A 16,721-nucleotide genomic window follows, 5' to 3' on the forward strand; every position below is an offset into this window, starting at 1 on the left:
GAACTTCCCTCCTTTCTCCCTCTCTTTCTTCTGCTTTTACTCCTTCTCCATCTGTCTCTGTCTCTCTCTCTCTGTCTCTTTTGCTAGCTCTGTCTGTTGCTGTCTCTCCATCTCTGTCTCTCTCTCTGTCTCTCTTCTTCCTCTTCCTCTTCCTCTCCCTCTATCCTTCTCTCTCCTTCTCATGCAGAGGTGAAGATAAGATTCCTAGTTTCCATCAAACTCTGCTGAAGAGACAGCTTTTCCATGAAGCCTTTCATGGCCTTCCTGGTTTCTAATGTAGCTCCTACCAAAACTTGTTCCCATTGTATTTATTTATTGGCATATACACTCTTTTGAGGGCTTGTGGTGACCTCCCACAGAATGTAAACTACCCAAAGTCAGGAGCTGTTGCAGTTTTGGCATTATATCTCCACCTCCTAGCACAGGACTTATTAAATATTTTCCAAACTTGACCCCTTTTCGCTTAAAAAATATTTACGTAATACAAGGCATATAGGTATATAGGTATGCAAATCAAACATTTACTGATAATGAATCATAAAAAATATTTGAAATAATTCTTTGATGTACATATAATAAAGATGAAAGCAAATTTGCATAATAATTAGATGGTTGCCATTTTTTATTTTTACATAAAGAATTAAATCTTGGCAGATTATTTAATACTGCAGGACTTAGAGCATCAACATTTTTCAGAGTTGATCGATATTTTAATTTCATAATTGTCAACACTGAGAATACCACTTCATAAAAAGACATAGTACAAAATGGCAGAAGTACGTTTAGAGCTATTTCACAAATTGTTGGAAATTCTACTAGTTCCAAGCCAAAATTCATTTAACAATTTTGTATTTGCAGTGAAAACACTGCAATTCATAACATACAATACTCTTGAATCTTACCCAAGATATTTCTGCTGTGTTTCATAATGGCATGCACAGTGCAAAGTGTGTATGTTGTGTGTTCAGATGCAAGGCTGCAATGAAGTTGCATGATGCAATATGGGCAACCACTGCAAGAAACACCTCAGATTCATTACACATTTGATTTGAAATTAATTTTTGGTCACTACATGTTCAGAAACTTTTCACCCTTGAGAAATTTTATCAACTTCCACATTCAGTTAAACTACACCCAGTGGGGTTGTGACCAACAGTTTAAAAAGTGCTGTACGTAATACAGTACTTGGCACATAGTAGGTGCTTAATACAATTTAATAAATTGATAATCTCCACAAAGATCTTAGAATATCTTAAAATTGTCCCATCATTTGGATATTGCAGTGTTTTAGAAAAGCATTGGGTATCTCAGGCATGTTTTTTCATGTCACTGTTTATAAAAATCTTGATTCTTTCCTCTTTCCTTTTGAATTCCTTTTAATGTTGAGAGGAACTTACCCAGGAACTGACTCATTTCCTACCATTCTTTCACAGTCATACTCATTTCTTTTTCTGTTTAGGAAGTTCATGGACAAATTAAGGCTGAGTCTGCCCTGCACAAGAAGGGATGGCCTCTTACCTGACACTCCCACCTGGTTTCAAGCTGTAAGATATCATCCAAACTTTTCAGCAGCTCCTGAAACTGAGAATCATGGTACTCAAAGCGATGTCCAAAAGTTATGGAGCAGATGATATTGGAAACAGCATTGTTGATCTGAAAGTGGGGGTCAAAGGGCTGTCCTGTGAACCAGAAGAGAAACATTCGTCACTTCTCCTATTCTTTAAAGGAACACCACACAGAATTCTATCTTTTTTCTCTTAAAACAATGTTTTTCCTCAGCTTTCACACCCACCCACCAGCACTTATCTGTTTTGTTTTGTTTTTTGCTGTTTTCCATAACCAACTACTGCTTAAATAGATGGGAGAAAAAAAAAGAACATGCCCATTTTCTAATGTTTCAGTCAACAATTTTGATTTAATTGTTATATTTGGTTTCAATATAGCTTATTTATGTGGCTTTGGGCAAGTTATTTTATCTGTCTTTGTTTACATTTATTCATCAACAAAAGGAGGGGGTTGGACTAGATGACCTCTGAGAGCCTTTCCAGCCTCTGATGTATCATGTGTATAGGGTCACAAAGGTATGCCCATTTGTGCAATGGGCACTTGTCCATAGATGCATGTGTGCATATACCAATACCCATGAATACATAAACCTGTGGAATACTTGCATACTTGTGAGTATTAGAGCTGAAATGATGATTGGAGGTACTGGGATGAAAAGAAAAGATATGATAAGGTGAATAAGGAAGGGAACCAGTAAAAGGCACTGCATAAGTAATGGACTTGAATCCAGAAAGACCTGGATTACCTCAGACATTTATTCAAATCCTGCCTCACATTAGCTTGGTGACCTTAGTTCTAGTGTCTTTTTACTGTTCATTATTTCCAATTTCTCCTGTTTATAGAGTTTTTGTACATAGTTGTTTGTATGTTTTCCCCCAACCCCCTTAGATTAGGAGCTATGTGAGGCCAGAGACATTTTTCCTTCTTTTATATTCCCAGGATTTATAATAGAAATATAATAGACATTTGAAAAATAATCATTGACTAACTGATTGACCTTGCAAAAGTCACTTATTTTCTCCACTCCTCAATTGGCTCATCTATAAAATGGGATTCACTCTTATCTGAAATCTATAAAAATAAGAGAATACAGCAGAGGAGGAGAAAGGTGAGTGGATGAGGATGGGATGTTTGGAGAAGGAAAATGAAGAGTATAAAAAGAGGAGGAAGTGTAGAAGAATGTATATTTTCAATGGCAACACTGAAAATAGAGATAACTTGGACAGACTGAAGAACATTTATCATGCAATATTAAGCCGAATTCCAGAGGACCAATGATGCACCTGCTGCTTAGATCCTGACAGAGAGGTGGTGGACTTAGGCTATACAATGAGATATATGTTTCTGGGCATGGCCAATGTAAGAATTTCTTTTACTTGACTGTGGATATGTGATACTAGGGTTTTGGTTTCTCCCGTGAGAGGAGGAAAAATATAAATTATTAATTGAAAAAAATCAAAACTTAAAAAATGAAAACACCGGTATGTATACATATATGTATGTATGTATAGTTATATTTGTGCATGAAGAAAAAGAGGAATGAGAGAGAAGGCACTGAGGAAAGGAAATAAGTGATCAGTAAGTAAAAAGGAAGAATGATGATCAGGAAGAAAGTTAGAGAGAGGCAGCAGGAGAGAATGGAGACAGAGGTGTGTACATGTGTGTGTAGGGAGTTCCTGGAGTAGCCAGCCAAAGCAGTGGCATGCATGTGACACTTTAACGAGGAAGCATGAGGGATTTATCTTTTGATAGCTGAACACAATTAGAATGGCATTCATGAGAATGGACCATCAAGGGTTCCTTTCTTTGTTTACTGTCTCATTTCTTCCTGGAGAACAAGCTGGGTCTTTGAAAACCTTCACAGGGATATAGGAATGGTGACATTTTGTCTGTCTGCAGTTGAGGGATGACCTCTCTTCCCCTACCCCTCCCACCCACAATTACAGGTTCTCTTCAATGACCATTTGGCCAAAAAGGCAATCAGAAGCAATTGAAAATATCTGCCTGATTAGTGCTCACCTTTTTCTTCCCTGATTGCCTCAGTGAGGTACCTGGCCTCCTCCCGGATCCGGTCTTCCATGGTCTTCTTTCCCAATCCAAAATTCCTTAGTGTCATTAAGGCAAATCTTCTTTGCTGTTTCCATGCTTGGCCATTAGACATGACTAAGCCTAAATAATAATAATACCAATAATGATGATGATAGATAACACATTTCAAAACTTTTGTAATTTTACTGGTTTGGTTATTCTCTATGAAAAATGGAACTCAGTTGAACTGGTACTGAAAAAAAAACACCTACTATGTACCAAACACTGTGCTGGGCATACAAGTAGTAAGGACTAGATAGTTCCAGCTCCTAAGGAACTTACATACTGATTGGGGAAATATCACTTAAAGTTCAGCTGTATGGTACATGGAAAAACTTAGAACTCTTAAACACAAAGCAGAGGGAGGTGTCAAGGTTCAGAGGCCTGCAGGGTATATAAATAGGTCATGTACCTTGGGATACATACATATGAGCTTTTAATTTCCTCAGTCAGAGATGACAGGGATAGGGCGAGGATCCTGAGTCCAGATCTGGATGACCAGATCCACTTTAAGCGGCCTAGGCCATCTCATGTAATCCTGGCTGACTTCATCAATATCATGTTCCAGGCAAGGCATTGATGCTTGGTTGTACATGTGCTTCATGCGCAACAAGCCAGCTCATGGTCCTCCTATAGCTCAATATCATCTGGACCTGTTAAGGTCTCTCTACCTTGACAGTACAGTATTAAACAGTCAACCTCATTTCTCTCTACCCAAGAATGCGGGGGGGGGGGGGTATGGCAATAGATGAGGGACCCTGGAATGCTCCTTTCTCAGGAAATATCTTTGCTATGAAGAACTTGGGGACCAAGGCATGGAGTTTTTGGAAAGTACCAAAGAACAGAATTGTTTGGAGAGGTGTTACTTTTTTTATGATGGGGAGAGGTCACACTGTTTCTGTGTAACTAATTATACCTCAGAAAAATAGAAAATAGTCCTTCCACAGAGGACTCTAGCTAGGTAAAGAAAATGGGAGGGAATGGAATAGGCATTTATTAAGGACCAAGTATGTGCTAGGCACTATGAAAAGCATTTTACAAATATCATCTCATTTGATCCTCACAACAATCCCATGAGGTAAGCACAATTATTATTTCCATTTTTCAGTTGAAGAAATAGGTTTCATAACTTGCCCAGGATCACACAGGTAGTAAATGTCTGAGGCTAGATTTCAGCTAAAGTCTTCCTGATCCAACTCGTTCTCCACTGTATCACCTGGCTGCCTCCTTCCACTTGATTGAACTCCTAAGCAGGAGATCACAATTAGTGGACCAGTGGCTTGGGGAAACTGCCCACAAAAACTCATGCCCTGGAATAGAATGCATGTAAAAGGGCAATAACCCCTTAGCCACCTCACTAAAGATAGCAATGCCCCCCATTTAGGTCGTGCACAGCAAGTGTGACCATTTAAGACACATTCCTGAGGTTTCTTGGAGCATTCCTGCTTTTTGTTACCACTTTTCATCAGAAATTTCATTGTGGACTATTTCTGAAATTACCACTGCCCATGGACTGCAGATGCTCAGGGGACTGGTACGTGGAAAACTCTGTGTGTGTGTGCGTGTGTGTGTGTGTGTGTGTGTGTGTGTGTGTGTGTGTAGGTGCACATGTCCACTTTTTCTTCTCCTCTAGTTGAGCCCATGACAGGTTTCTCGAATTGTTGTGGTCACGACTGTCCAATTACTGCCCTAAGGTCATTTAAGTGGTAGAAGGTTGAGTAAAAGATATTTAGGATTTTGCCACCAAAAGGTGAGGTGTGATAGGTCCAATATTTATTAAATGGTAAAATCCCTTCTGTGTAGCTGAGGCTCAAAAGACAATGAAGCTTCTTGATATACATCACTATTAAAAGATAAGTCTCAAAACTTTGATGTAACTTTTGAGTTTTCTTGATAATCTTCATGTCCCGTATGAGTCAACGCCCTCTCCTGACAAAGTATGTCTCTGTATTGAGAGGGAAGAAGCCTCATCCAATGGGACCAATGAATGGATCCAATTCATCTTTGATGAATACCCTCCCCCTGTTCTTGTTAAGGAAACTTCCTTGTGGTGCACTGGATACAGCACCAGTGCAGGAGTCAGGAGGACCTGAGTTCAAATCTCACCTTAGACACTTGACACTCACTAGCTGTGTGACTTTGGGCAAGTCACTTAACCCCAGTTGCCTCATCCTGGGTCATCTCCAGTCATCCTGATGAATATCTGCTCATTGGACTCAGATGGGTCTGGAGGAGAAGTGAGGCTGGTGACCTGCACAGCCCTCCCTCACTCAAAACAAAGTCAAGTGCAAGTCATGTCATTATGTCTCTGATGGCATGGTCTTCTTCAGCAATGAAGGACAAACACATACATTCTATGAGTGAATATTTCGTTTTGTTCTAATTCCAAGACTCAGCAACTAGAATGCTCTCCCGATGTCTAGATTTTTAAAAGAGCATTTCAAACACTTTTGAAAAGTGAATTTTCTTGACATATTTTGTTGTCAGGTTATCTACATCTTCCCCTGCATACTATCTCCTCCTCCCTCCCAGATAGTCATCCCACAGAACAAAATTTTTTTTCTAATTTCTTTTAATTTCATTTATATCTCACTACTCTATTGTGAGATGTCTTACCTCAAATCTGTACTTCTCAACTGGATAACATAAGGACTTGCTTTGCTAGTGATGTAGGAGCAGGATCATAGGATCCTATATTTGGCACTGGGATAACGAAACAAAAACTTAGAGGTGAATTTAATTTGAATGCCTTGTTTAACATCGAAGAAATTGAGACCTAGAGAGATTAAAGGACTTATCCAAGTTCACATAGGTAGAATGTGACAGAGCCTAGAATCAAACTGAAACTCTGATACTCCACGGTCTATGCCCTTTCCCTTAATTCATATCTCAAATAAATATGCTTTCTACTCTAATACTGGACAGTTATGCACATCCCATGAAAGCCCTACTTTTAGATAGGTAAATACTTTTGGAATATAGTAGTTATATTATTTTGGTAACTCAAGCGCAGGGAACCTGAGCTGAGATGTCTTTCACCTTCTTGCCTCAAAGGCAGAGTGACTGCCATGTTGACCTGATTCACGAATGTTTGGTCTTCTCATGTCACCATATCCCTGCTTCACCAGCATATTAGAGAAGATCAGATACAGAGAGACAGTTTACAAGAGTGACAAAGTGCTAAAAAGGTGGTACTCTTGACAAAAAAGAATAGAAAGCAAAAAGCAGATTATGGGAATCATGGGGACTCACAGTGGTTGGAGAATTTATATTATAATATTTGATAGACAGGTTCACCTTAGTAACCTTCAGTAAATTATAAATTAATGTTAATATAAAAAGAGAGAAGAGGACTTCATAGAAAGTCAGTAGAACTATATTGATAGTGTCATGTGGAAGAGAGATTAGCTTTTTTTCTTCTCCCTAGAGCAAAACCCGAAGCAATCAGTGAAAGAGGTAAGAAGGATAACTGAATTTGTCAAGAAGGGCAAAGTTCTGACCAGTTAAAATTGTCCTAGAGTGTCATGGGCTACTTTGAAAGGGGATGAGCTTCCCATCCTTGTAGGTCTTCAAGCAGAGTCTGGATGATCATTTGTTAGGAATGATGAGAGAGTATTCCAACTCAGGTCCTAGTAGTCTTGGGCCACTGCTGAGGCCCCTTATGCCTCTGAGATTCCGTAATTCTCTCAAATGTCAAAGTATGCACCATGAGCCCTTTCACTCATTCATTCATCAAGCCTTTGGGGCAGCTAAGTGATACAGTGGATAGAGCACCAGTGCAGGAGTCAGGAGCCCCTGAGTTCAAATCTCACCTCAGACACTTGACACTCACTAGCTGTGTGACCTTGAGCAAGTGACTTAACCCTAGTTGCCTCATCCTGGGTCATCTCCAATCATCCTGATGAATATCTAGTCACTGGATTCTGATTGCTCTGATGGAGAAGTGAGACTGGTGACCTGCACAGCCCTTCCTCACTCAAAACAAAGTCAAGTGCAAGTCATGTCACCATTTCTCTGATGTCATGGTCTTCTTCGGCAACGAAGGATGAACACACACAATAAGCATTTATTATGGAATGAAGATCCACAAAGGCTTGCATTCAGTGATGGTAGAGATACAGGCAGCATTAGACTGGCTGAGTTCTAACGAAAATTAATTTCCCATCTTGTTGGGAAGGTAAGCCAGATATTCCTCCATAAATGAATAAATGTCAGTCAACAAACCTTTATTATTATTACATCTTGGGTGCTGTGCTAAGCACTGGTATGGATCATTATTATAAATTAATGCATAAATTCAAGACTAATATAAAATTCCTTGATATCAGACCCAAGAGAATTTGTTATTGACAAGGGAAAACTTCACTGAGAAGTTAAGTATGTGAATTGGTTCTTGAAAAATTCCAGGATGCTAAGAGGCAGGAAAGAGAACAATCCAAATGAAAGGTATAAAGGCATGTTCATAAACTTGAATTTTTTCTTGGAGTTAAGAAAACTTGCATTTAAATCATGACTCTGAAAATTACATGCTCTTGGCTTCAATGACTTTATCTGTAAAATGGGGCTGGAGGGTTGAACTGGTTATGCTCCAACTTTCCTTTCAGCTCTAAATATGTGATCCTATGACTCTCATAGGGATGGGGGAGGTGCATTTGGGTAAGACTGCCTAGACTAGTTTGGCTAAAGTGTGGAGGACACAAACATGATCTATCATAGATAAAGTTAGAAAGATTGATTGAAGGACTATCAATGTTGTGGTAAAGAAGCACAGACTCACAGAATGTCTAAATGGGCAACAAACTCCAACTTAGCTCATACTATGCCTTCCATTTCTTCTATTCTGCCCTTAATAACTCCCTATCAAAACCTTTACAGTGAATTTTTCAAATCTTAGTCTTCTCTCATCCACTATCAACCAATATAAACTCAGGACATAAGTCTAAGCCTCCCACTTGTCAAAGAAGGTGTTTGGCCATGGGTTTCAGTTCTGTGTCTTCATTTCTTAAGTCATAGCAGTATCAATTCTCTTCCTCATCTTTCATTAAATCCATGGTTACTCCTTCATATTTGTTCCTATCGACTCCCACCATCCCTCCCAAGTCACCATCTACCACTTTCCCCCTTCAAGACTTTGATCTATAAAAATAAGATAAATACAAGAAAATTATGGAAAGAAAGTCAACCAATTAAAAAAAGAAACACAAAATCTTAAGGTAGAGAGGGACTTCTTAAAAACTAAAACTGGACAAATGGAATCAAATCACGTTGTAAGACACCAAGAAATAATGAAACTAGAAAAAATATAATAGAACTTGAAACACCTCATTAGAAAAAAATAACACCTGATCTGGAGAATAGATTGAGGATCCATAATATGTCTTTTTGACCTATGAAAGTTATGATCACAAGAAGAATTGGGATACAATATTACAAGAAAGTATTAAGGAAAATTGCTCTGGAATTTTAGAACAGGAAACCAAATGAGAAATAGAAAAAAATCCACTGAACACCATCTGGAAGACATCCCATGAAGAAAACTTATAGGAATGTCATAGAGAAGTTTCTAATTCCCAGGTTAAAGAGAAAATATTACAAGGAACAAGAAAAAAATAAATACTGCAAAAAAACAATCAGGATTTCACAAGACCTAGTAGTTTTTATACTAAAAGAACATAGGTCTTGGAACATTATATATCAAAGAACAAAGGAGCAGGGGTTGCATCTCAGATTAACTTATTCAGCAAGTTGAGTATAATTCAGAATGAAAAAAATGGATATTTGATGAATTGAAGCAGATATTCATAATGAAAAGATCAAAAATCAATGGAAAATTCAATACAAAAGATCCAGAAGGAAGGAAGGAAATCATCAAAGACTAATTATAAGTCTCTGATTAAGGGTAAATGTTTACTTACGACACATGGAAATGTTATTAATATTAGTTATTATAAGTTATTATTGTTAGTAATAGTATTCTTAAAACTGTTAACATTACTGAGGTGGTTTAAAAGTAAAATTGTACTCAATTTTGCATGATGAGATGACACTAAAAATAAAATTATGTACTTAAAAGGTAAAAGGAGAAAGTATTTCATTAAAAATGGGGCATTAAAAGAAGAATTAAAACAGAAGCATGTGGGAGTGGAGGGCTGGTAATATTGGAACCATAATTTCATCTGGATTGAAGAGAAACAACATATGGATCTGAAGATGATTAGAAATCTTATGAACTAGAGAGATGAGAAAACTGGGGAATAGGATGAGGGAGAGATTTTTAGAAAGGTATATAGTTTAAAATTAGGTGGGTCAAGTGAATAAATATAGGTGAGGGACTTTTAGAGGATGGCTAAAATAAGGAATAAGAGGGTAAGGAGACAAGACAAGGTAGCATGGATACAGTAAAAAGAAAAGTTGAGAAGGAAAGTAGTAAAAATATGAGAAATTCACAGATGATAATTTTAACATTGAATGTGAATGGAATGAACTCAACCATTAAATAGATATGGATAGGAGAATGGATTCAAAATCAGAATACTATAATAGGTTGTTTACAAGAAGCACATTTAAAATTGAGAGATATCCACAGAATTAAAATGGAGGGTTGGAGTAGAATTTATCATGCTTGAACAATGACAATATCAGACTCAGTTATGTCTAAAATAGATTTAATTAAAAGACATTTAATTAAAAAAGGGTAACTGTATTTTGATTAAATGTACCATTAACAATGAAAACTTATCAATACTGAATCTATGTGCACCAAATACTGCAACAGCTAAGTTTTTTAAAAGAAAACTTTAATTACAAGTGAAGATAGATGGTCATAGTAGAATAGTAGAGGTCTTTTATATTCACAGACATAAGTTTAACCAAAAAATTAATAGGAAAGAAATTAAGGAAGAGAATCAAATGGAAATAGAAAGGAATACAGGATGGTACTTTACAAAGATTGACCATGTATTAGTAAACAAAATTTTTATAGTCAAAATCAGAAATATTACATGCAACCTTTTCAGATCATAATGCAATAGAAATTATATCTGATAAGGGATTAAGAAAACATAGATTAATTTAATTAATCTAATATTAATTTAATATTAATAAATTAAATATTAATTTAATATTAAACAACTTATCTTAAAGAATAAATAGGTTAACAAACAAATAATAGAAAACATTAATAATTTATTAAAGAGAATGACATTAATGAGACAACATATATAAACCTATGGGATAAAGCAAAAACAGTGATGGGGAAAATTTATATCACTAAATAGCTAAATCAATAAAATAGAGAGGAAGTAGACTAATGAATTGGGTAAGCAATTGAAAAATATAGAAAAAGAACAAACTAAAAACTCCCAATTAAACATTAAATAAGAAATCTTAAAATTTAAAGGTGAGATGAATAAAATTGAGAGTGAAAAACTGAATTGATACATAAAACTAGTCTTTGATTTTATTAAAAAAAACAAATGAAATAGATAAAATTTGGTTAATGTGATTAAAAAAGAGAGAAAGGGAAAATAAATCACTGGTATTAAAAATGAGCAAGGTGAAAATACCACTAAGGAAGGTGAAATTATTGCAATTAAAAGGAATTATTTTGCTCAGTTGTATGCCATTGAAATTAGCAATGTAAATGAAATGAAAGAATGTTTATAAAAAGTATAAATTTCCTAGATTAGCAGAAGAGAAATTAACATATCTAAATAGACATAGATGGTAAGAGGGGAGTCAAGCAATTAGTCAGAAGGAGATTTCAGTGGGGTTTTTTTGCTAACACTGCAGCAGGACTCTATTGCTTAGCCCATACTCATATCCAGATTGCAGTACTTGGTGGCAGTACCAGTGCAAGGAGCAGTAGTATAGCAGAGATGGTAGCTCCAGTGAATGGGGATCCTTCTTACAGTCTCAGGAGAGAAATAAAATAAAAAAAAAAAGATCCTGGACACCATCCTTCAAGAAATATGCAACAAAAACTGCCCTGACATCTTCAACCAGAAAGTAAAATAGTCATGGAAAGAATCCACCAGAAGATGATGGAGTGAAAGCAGGGACTTCCTTGAGTTCTCCACTAAACACCTCCAAATAACTGTAAAAATGACTCCAAATAAATTCTAGAGCAGCAGAACTCACAAAATGACAGTGAAATAAATTTCCAGCCCAAGACAACCTGGCAGGTAAACAGGAAAGGTCTATCACCCAGGCTGGGAGAGAATCACAGTCCAGTGTGGGCCACACCAGCATAAATGGTGCAGAACAGGTCTCAGGGCACTGAATCATTGCCAGCTGAGGCAGTTTCCAGACTTCTCAATGTTAAAACATGACAGACAACTAAGAAGGTCAGTGGGCAAAGTCTATTGAACCTAGGTGAGAGAGGAGCACAGTGAGGTCCCAGTCTCAGGGTGGTGGTAGTGGCAACCATAGCAGCAGTGTCTACTTTCAGAGCTCTTGGCCCACTTATCATGGTAGTGGGGGAATCAAGTGACTGATCAGTCAGGGATTTCAGGAATCTCTTTGATGGTACTGAGACAAGATTCTATTGTTTTACCCTTGCTTGGATCTGCATCACATTCCTGGGTGGTGGTCCTGGGGCAAGGAGTGCTGGCATGATGGAGTTTGTGACAGTCGTGTAGAGGGAATCCTCTTCACAGTTGCAAGGGAGAAAATAATTCTTGTGGCAACTCACAGAACACAGCACAGACAAGGTGAGAAATAAACACTTCTCCTATGATCATACAACCTTGGAAGAACTAAAAATTTACAGATCCCTAGAAATATTTCTGAAAACAGCTGCACAAAACCCCTGAATCTTGGGACAGTGCACACTCTACTCTGGAAGCAAAGTCCTATTTTAAGTAATTGACTGTGAAAATGAGCAAACAGTGCAAAAATAATCAGACTATAAAATCTTACTTTGGTGACAAAGAAGATAAAAACATTAAATCAGAAGAAGACATCGAAGTCAAAGCTCCTACATCCAAAGCCCCCAAGAAAAATATGAATTGATCTGGGGACATGGAAGACCTCAAAAAGGATTTTGAAAATCAAGTAAGAAAGGTATAATAAAAATTAGAAAGAGAAATGAGATTGATGCGAGAAAATATTGGAAAAAAAAGTAAATAGCTTGCTAAAGGAGATAAAAAAATACTGAAGAAATTAACACATTAAAAAATAGTTTAACCCAAATGATATAAGTGGTCCAAAAAGCCAATAAGGAGAAGAATGCCTTAAAAAGCAGAATTGGCTAAATGGGAAAGGAGATCCAAAAGTTTGTTGAGGAAAATTAGAATAGAGCAAATGGAAGCTCATGACTATGAGAAATCAAGAAAATATGAAACAAAACTAAAAGAATGAAAAAAAAGAAGACAATGTGAAATATCTCATTAAAAATAAGTGACCTGGAAAACACATCCAGGAGAGACAGTTTTAAAAATTATTGGACTACCTGAAAATGAGGGAAAATAATCTAGACATGCTGTTTCAAAAAAATTATCAAGGAGGGGGCAGAGCCAAGATGGCAGAGCAACAGCATGAACTTTCTAGAGTGCTCCTGTCAAGCCCAGCAAAATACCTGTAAAAATGGCTCTAAATAAATTCTGGAGCTTCAGAACCCAAAAAATGATTGAGTGAATCTCCAGCCCAAGACAAACTGGAAGGTAGCTGGAAAGTGTCTATTGAGTCACACTAGCAGCAGAGCACAGTCCAGTGTGGGCCATGAGTACAGAGAGAGGACCTGAGCAGGCCTTAGACAGAATGCATCTCTCATGACTGTGGTGATTTCTAGACTATATGACCCCAAAAGGCTGAGGATAAATTGCAAAGTCAGTTGGAAAAGACAGTGGGACCAGTGCAGAAGAGTGGAGTCGTCCAGTCACAGCTCCAGGGTGGCAGAGGGGGGAGGGGGTGTAGAATCCTGAGGCAGCTGTAGCAGTAGCAGAGGAAACTGCAGTCACTGTTTCTGGACCTCTCTGCAACTCTCTCTTTGCTCCTAATTCTGGGGTCCAGAAAAACGAATTAATACTTTTCCTATTAGTAAGCCTTCAAAAACTTTAAGATAGTCATTATGCCTCTCTTCACACCTCCCCCAAATGAATCTTTTTGTCCTCAAGTTAAACACTCCAAGCTCCTTCAACTGATCCTCCCATGAGATGAATTTGAACCCCTTCACCATCCTCATTGCTCTCCCCCTCAATCCTGTTCCTCCACCCCCACTATCACACATGAAGGAAGGAAACATCAAAGGCCTGATTTTTCTATCATGTTTCTTCCAGCCACAAGATACCTAAAAGGGTTGGAAACCTTCAGGGATGATGAAAGATGGGAGTTAAAGATATCTTTTCAAGAATCCTGGACATGAACAATATTTATCATAATTCCAAGAACTCACCAAATGTTTTAATGACATGGTAGTGGACAGGAACTTTTGGGCGATCAATAAACACGTGGCCTTGGTTAATTAGGACTTCCTTGATCAGTGGTAATCCAGTTACCATCACAGAGGTAAGATTTCCCACATGTGTGCAGAAAATGTTTCCATATTTCTTGACAAACTGAAAAGGAATAAGTTTGAGTTGCAAACTTTCATTGCCTTTCATATGACTTGTTTTTGGTCTGTACTGTTAGGAAGACAATCTATCAATGTGAAACATCAATTCTAATGGAATTCACTCAATTCCGCCTGATCCAGTTCCACTGAATTCAACTCAACTCACCACAACAAACACTGAATCTTCCAACTATATCCCAAGTATATATATATATATGCGTGTGTGTGTGTGTGTGTGTGTGTGTGTGTGTGTGTGTGTGTGTGTAAATACAGAATACATAAAAAGGAAATTAAAAGTGATTTCAGGGGAGACCAGCACCTGGGAATGTTCAGAAAGGCTTTCTGAAGGAGATGGTCCCCTGAAGCTGAGCTTTGATAGAAACTGGATATTTCAAAAGTTTCAGGGAAAGAAGCAGTGTATTTCATTCTCGAAAGTGGTTGCTACATTCAGGGCAGCATGCTAGGCTAGGAACATATGACCAAGAACAACTGAGAGTTTAATATGGGGGAGAGACCTAGAGGTCAACACATGAACCATTGCAAGTTTATTGGAGTGGCTAGATGGTAAGCTTTCAGAGGACAGGGGGATTTTTATTTTGTCTTCTTAATCTCCAGCACCTAGTACCTGACACCCTGAAGCTTATGAAATGATTGTTAATTAATTGAATTATTATTTCCTCCACTGACATCCATCAAAGCCCTTTCAAAATTTAGTCAGCAGAGTGAAATAACAGACAAAAAGAAACAGTCATTTCTAGTGTTAGATAAACTTCATTGAAAGGAAAACTACTGGGATGTTGGCAACATTATATTAACACCCAGAATTGACTAGGAAGGCAAGTGAAGATCAAAGATTTGACATGGCTTCTCCCAACTTGTAACATCAGATTCAGGGACCATGGGTTCTTAAACTTCTCTCTCTCTCTCTCTTTCTCTGTTTTTCTCACTCTCCCTCTATCTTTCCCTCTGTCTCTGTCTCTCAGTGTGGTATTGTTGGTGCTGGTGTTATCCCTTTGTTACTCTGGTGAATCCTCTGGTTCATTTCTTAGAAGAAAGTTTTTAAACGCATAAATTTAAAAAAGGAAAACCAAGTGTATTAAAATTCAGTGATCATTTTAAAATTGAAATTCAATGACCCCAGTTAAGAACTTCTGGTTCTGGTGTATGAAGGGATCTCAGAGGCTGCTTATGCAATTGTTGCCAATGATTCTATTAAGGAACATTTATTAACTCTTTATTATGTGCCAGGAATTGTGCTAATTAAAAAACAGTCTCTCAAGGAGCTCATCTATCACTTTAGAGATAATAATAGTAATACTAATTGACATTTATAAAATACTTACTGTGTGGCAATCACCGTTTCAAGCACTTTAAAATTATTGTCTCATTGTGTCAGAATCCCAGAAATTAAGTAAGATGGGACCTCAGCAGCCATCCAATCCTGACCACATACAATGGCAACAATGATAAACTCCACAAGTGATGAATATATGATTTTTTCCAGGTCCCACAAGTCAGGGCTGCAGGTACTTTAAGCTCCAAATGAGATGTTCTTTCCTTTGCATGAAGCTGTTTCCCTCCCTGGACCAGAGTAGGGATGGGCACCCAGGCTTCTGGCTGCCCAATCCAGCACATTCCCCAGGGCCTCAGTTCCCATGCTATCCTCAGAACCAGTGGATTCTCACCCACCCATCTCACTCCGTACCTTTTCAAAGGTGATTTGGGGGTTTTTATGGTCGATCTGGAACACATTGCCTAATATGGGCAGCCCAAGAGGGCCAGGGGGGTAGTTGAGATGTTGCCTTCTCCTCTGCAGATACTTTGCCAGGATCAGGAGGATGGCAGAGAGGAGAAAGAGGGTCTTCAGGGAGGTCCTTTCCCAAAGGGAAGGAAGCATAGTTCCTAGAGAAAGCTGCATCTTTCCCAGATCTGGCAGCAAAGTCAGACAACCCAAGGTCCTCCTCCCTCTTCTTCCTCTTCCTGCAGCAACAGCAGTATCTATGGGGCCAGTAAGAGTGGTGTTCGTGTGAAGGGCAAAGCTCAAGCTGTGTTTGTCTCTTTGGAGCTGCTACCCAGGTTGGCTTTATAGGCCAGAGCTTAAGGGAGTAGCAGCCTCCCCTCTGTGTCCCAACCCTCTGTCCTTTGCCCTTTGTCAGAGTCTGCCTCCTGAGAGAAAACACGCCCCAACCCTACAATCTACTTTCCTGAAAAGAAGACTGGGCTTGTTTCCTGGGAACAAGAGAGACAACATGTCCAGAGCAGCCTGGGAAGGCTGCACACAAAGACAATTCCACCCAGTGAGGCCCAAATCACAGGGTCATATCTGTGAGTCAGGAAGTGACTCATCGCCTTGTTTAAGAGAATAGCAAACTGACGTCAAGGGAGGCCAGGAAACTGACAAGGTCCAACAGCTTCTTGCAAGTTTCAGAACTTTCACTGCAACCCGACTCAGCAGCCTTCATGTCAGCATACTTCTTCGTATTAAAAACTGCCTCCTAGCTCAATAGAAAATTCA

At 38.2% G+C, this 16,721-nt stretch overlaps 1 protein-coding gene across 1 annotated transcript in view; it reads right to left on the reverse strand.

The window, feature by feature from the left end:
• LOC140530242 (cytochrome P450 2J2-like) overlaps nt 1–16,262 on the reverse strand; it is a 44,128-nt gene extending 27,866 nt beyond the window's left edge. The window contains exons 1-4 of the mRNA XM_072649677.1: nt 15,912–16,262; nt 14,048–14,210; nt 3,586–3,735; nt 1,519–1,679 (exon numbers count right to left, since the gene is read on the reverse strand). Coding sequence (XP_072505778.1) covers nt 1,519–1,679; nt 3,586–3,735; nt 14,048–14,210; nt 15,912–16,124 — 687 coding nt within the window. The 5' untranslated portion in view covers nt 16,125–16,262. The remainder of the gene's footprint in view (nt 1–1,518; nt 1,680–3,585; nt 3,736–14,047; nt 14,211–15,911) is intronic.
• Nucleotides 16,263–16,721: the final 459 nt, after the last annotated feature.

The sequence above is a fragment of the Notamacropus eugenii genome, chromosome 2, assembly GCF_028372415.1.
Source record: "Notamacropus eugenii isolate mMacEug1 chromosome 2, mMacEug1.pri_v2, whole genome shotgun sequence".
NCBI classification, from domain to species: domain Eukaryota; kingdom Metazoa; phylum Chordata; class Mammalia; order Diprotodontia; family Macropodidae; genus Notamacropus; species Notamacropus eugenii.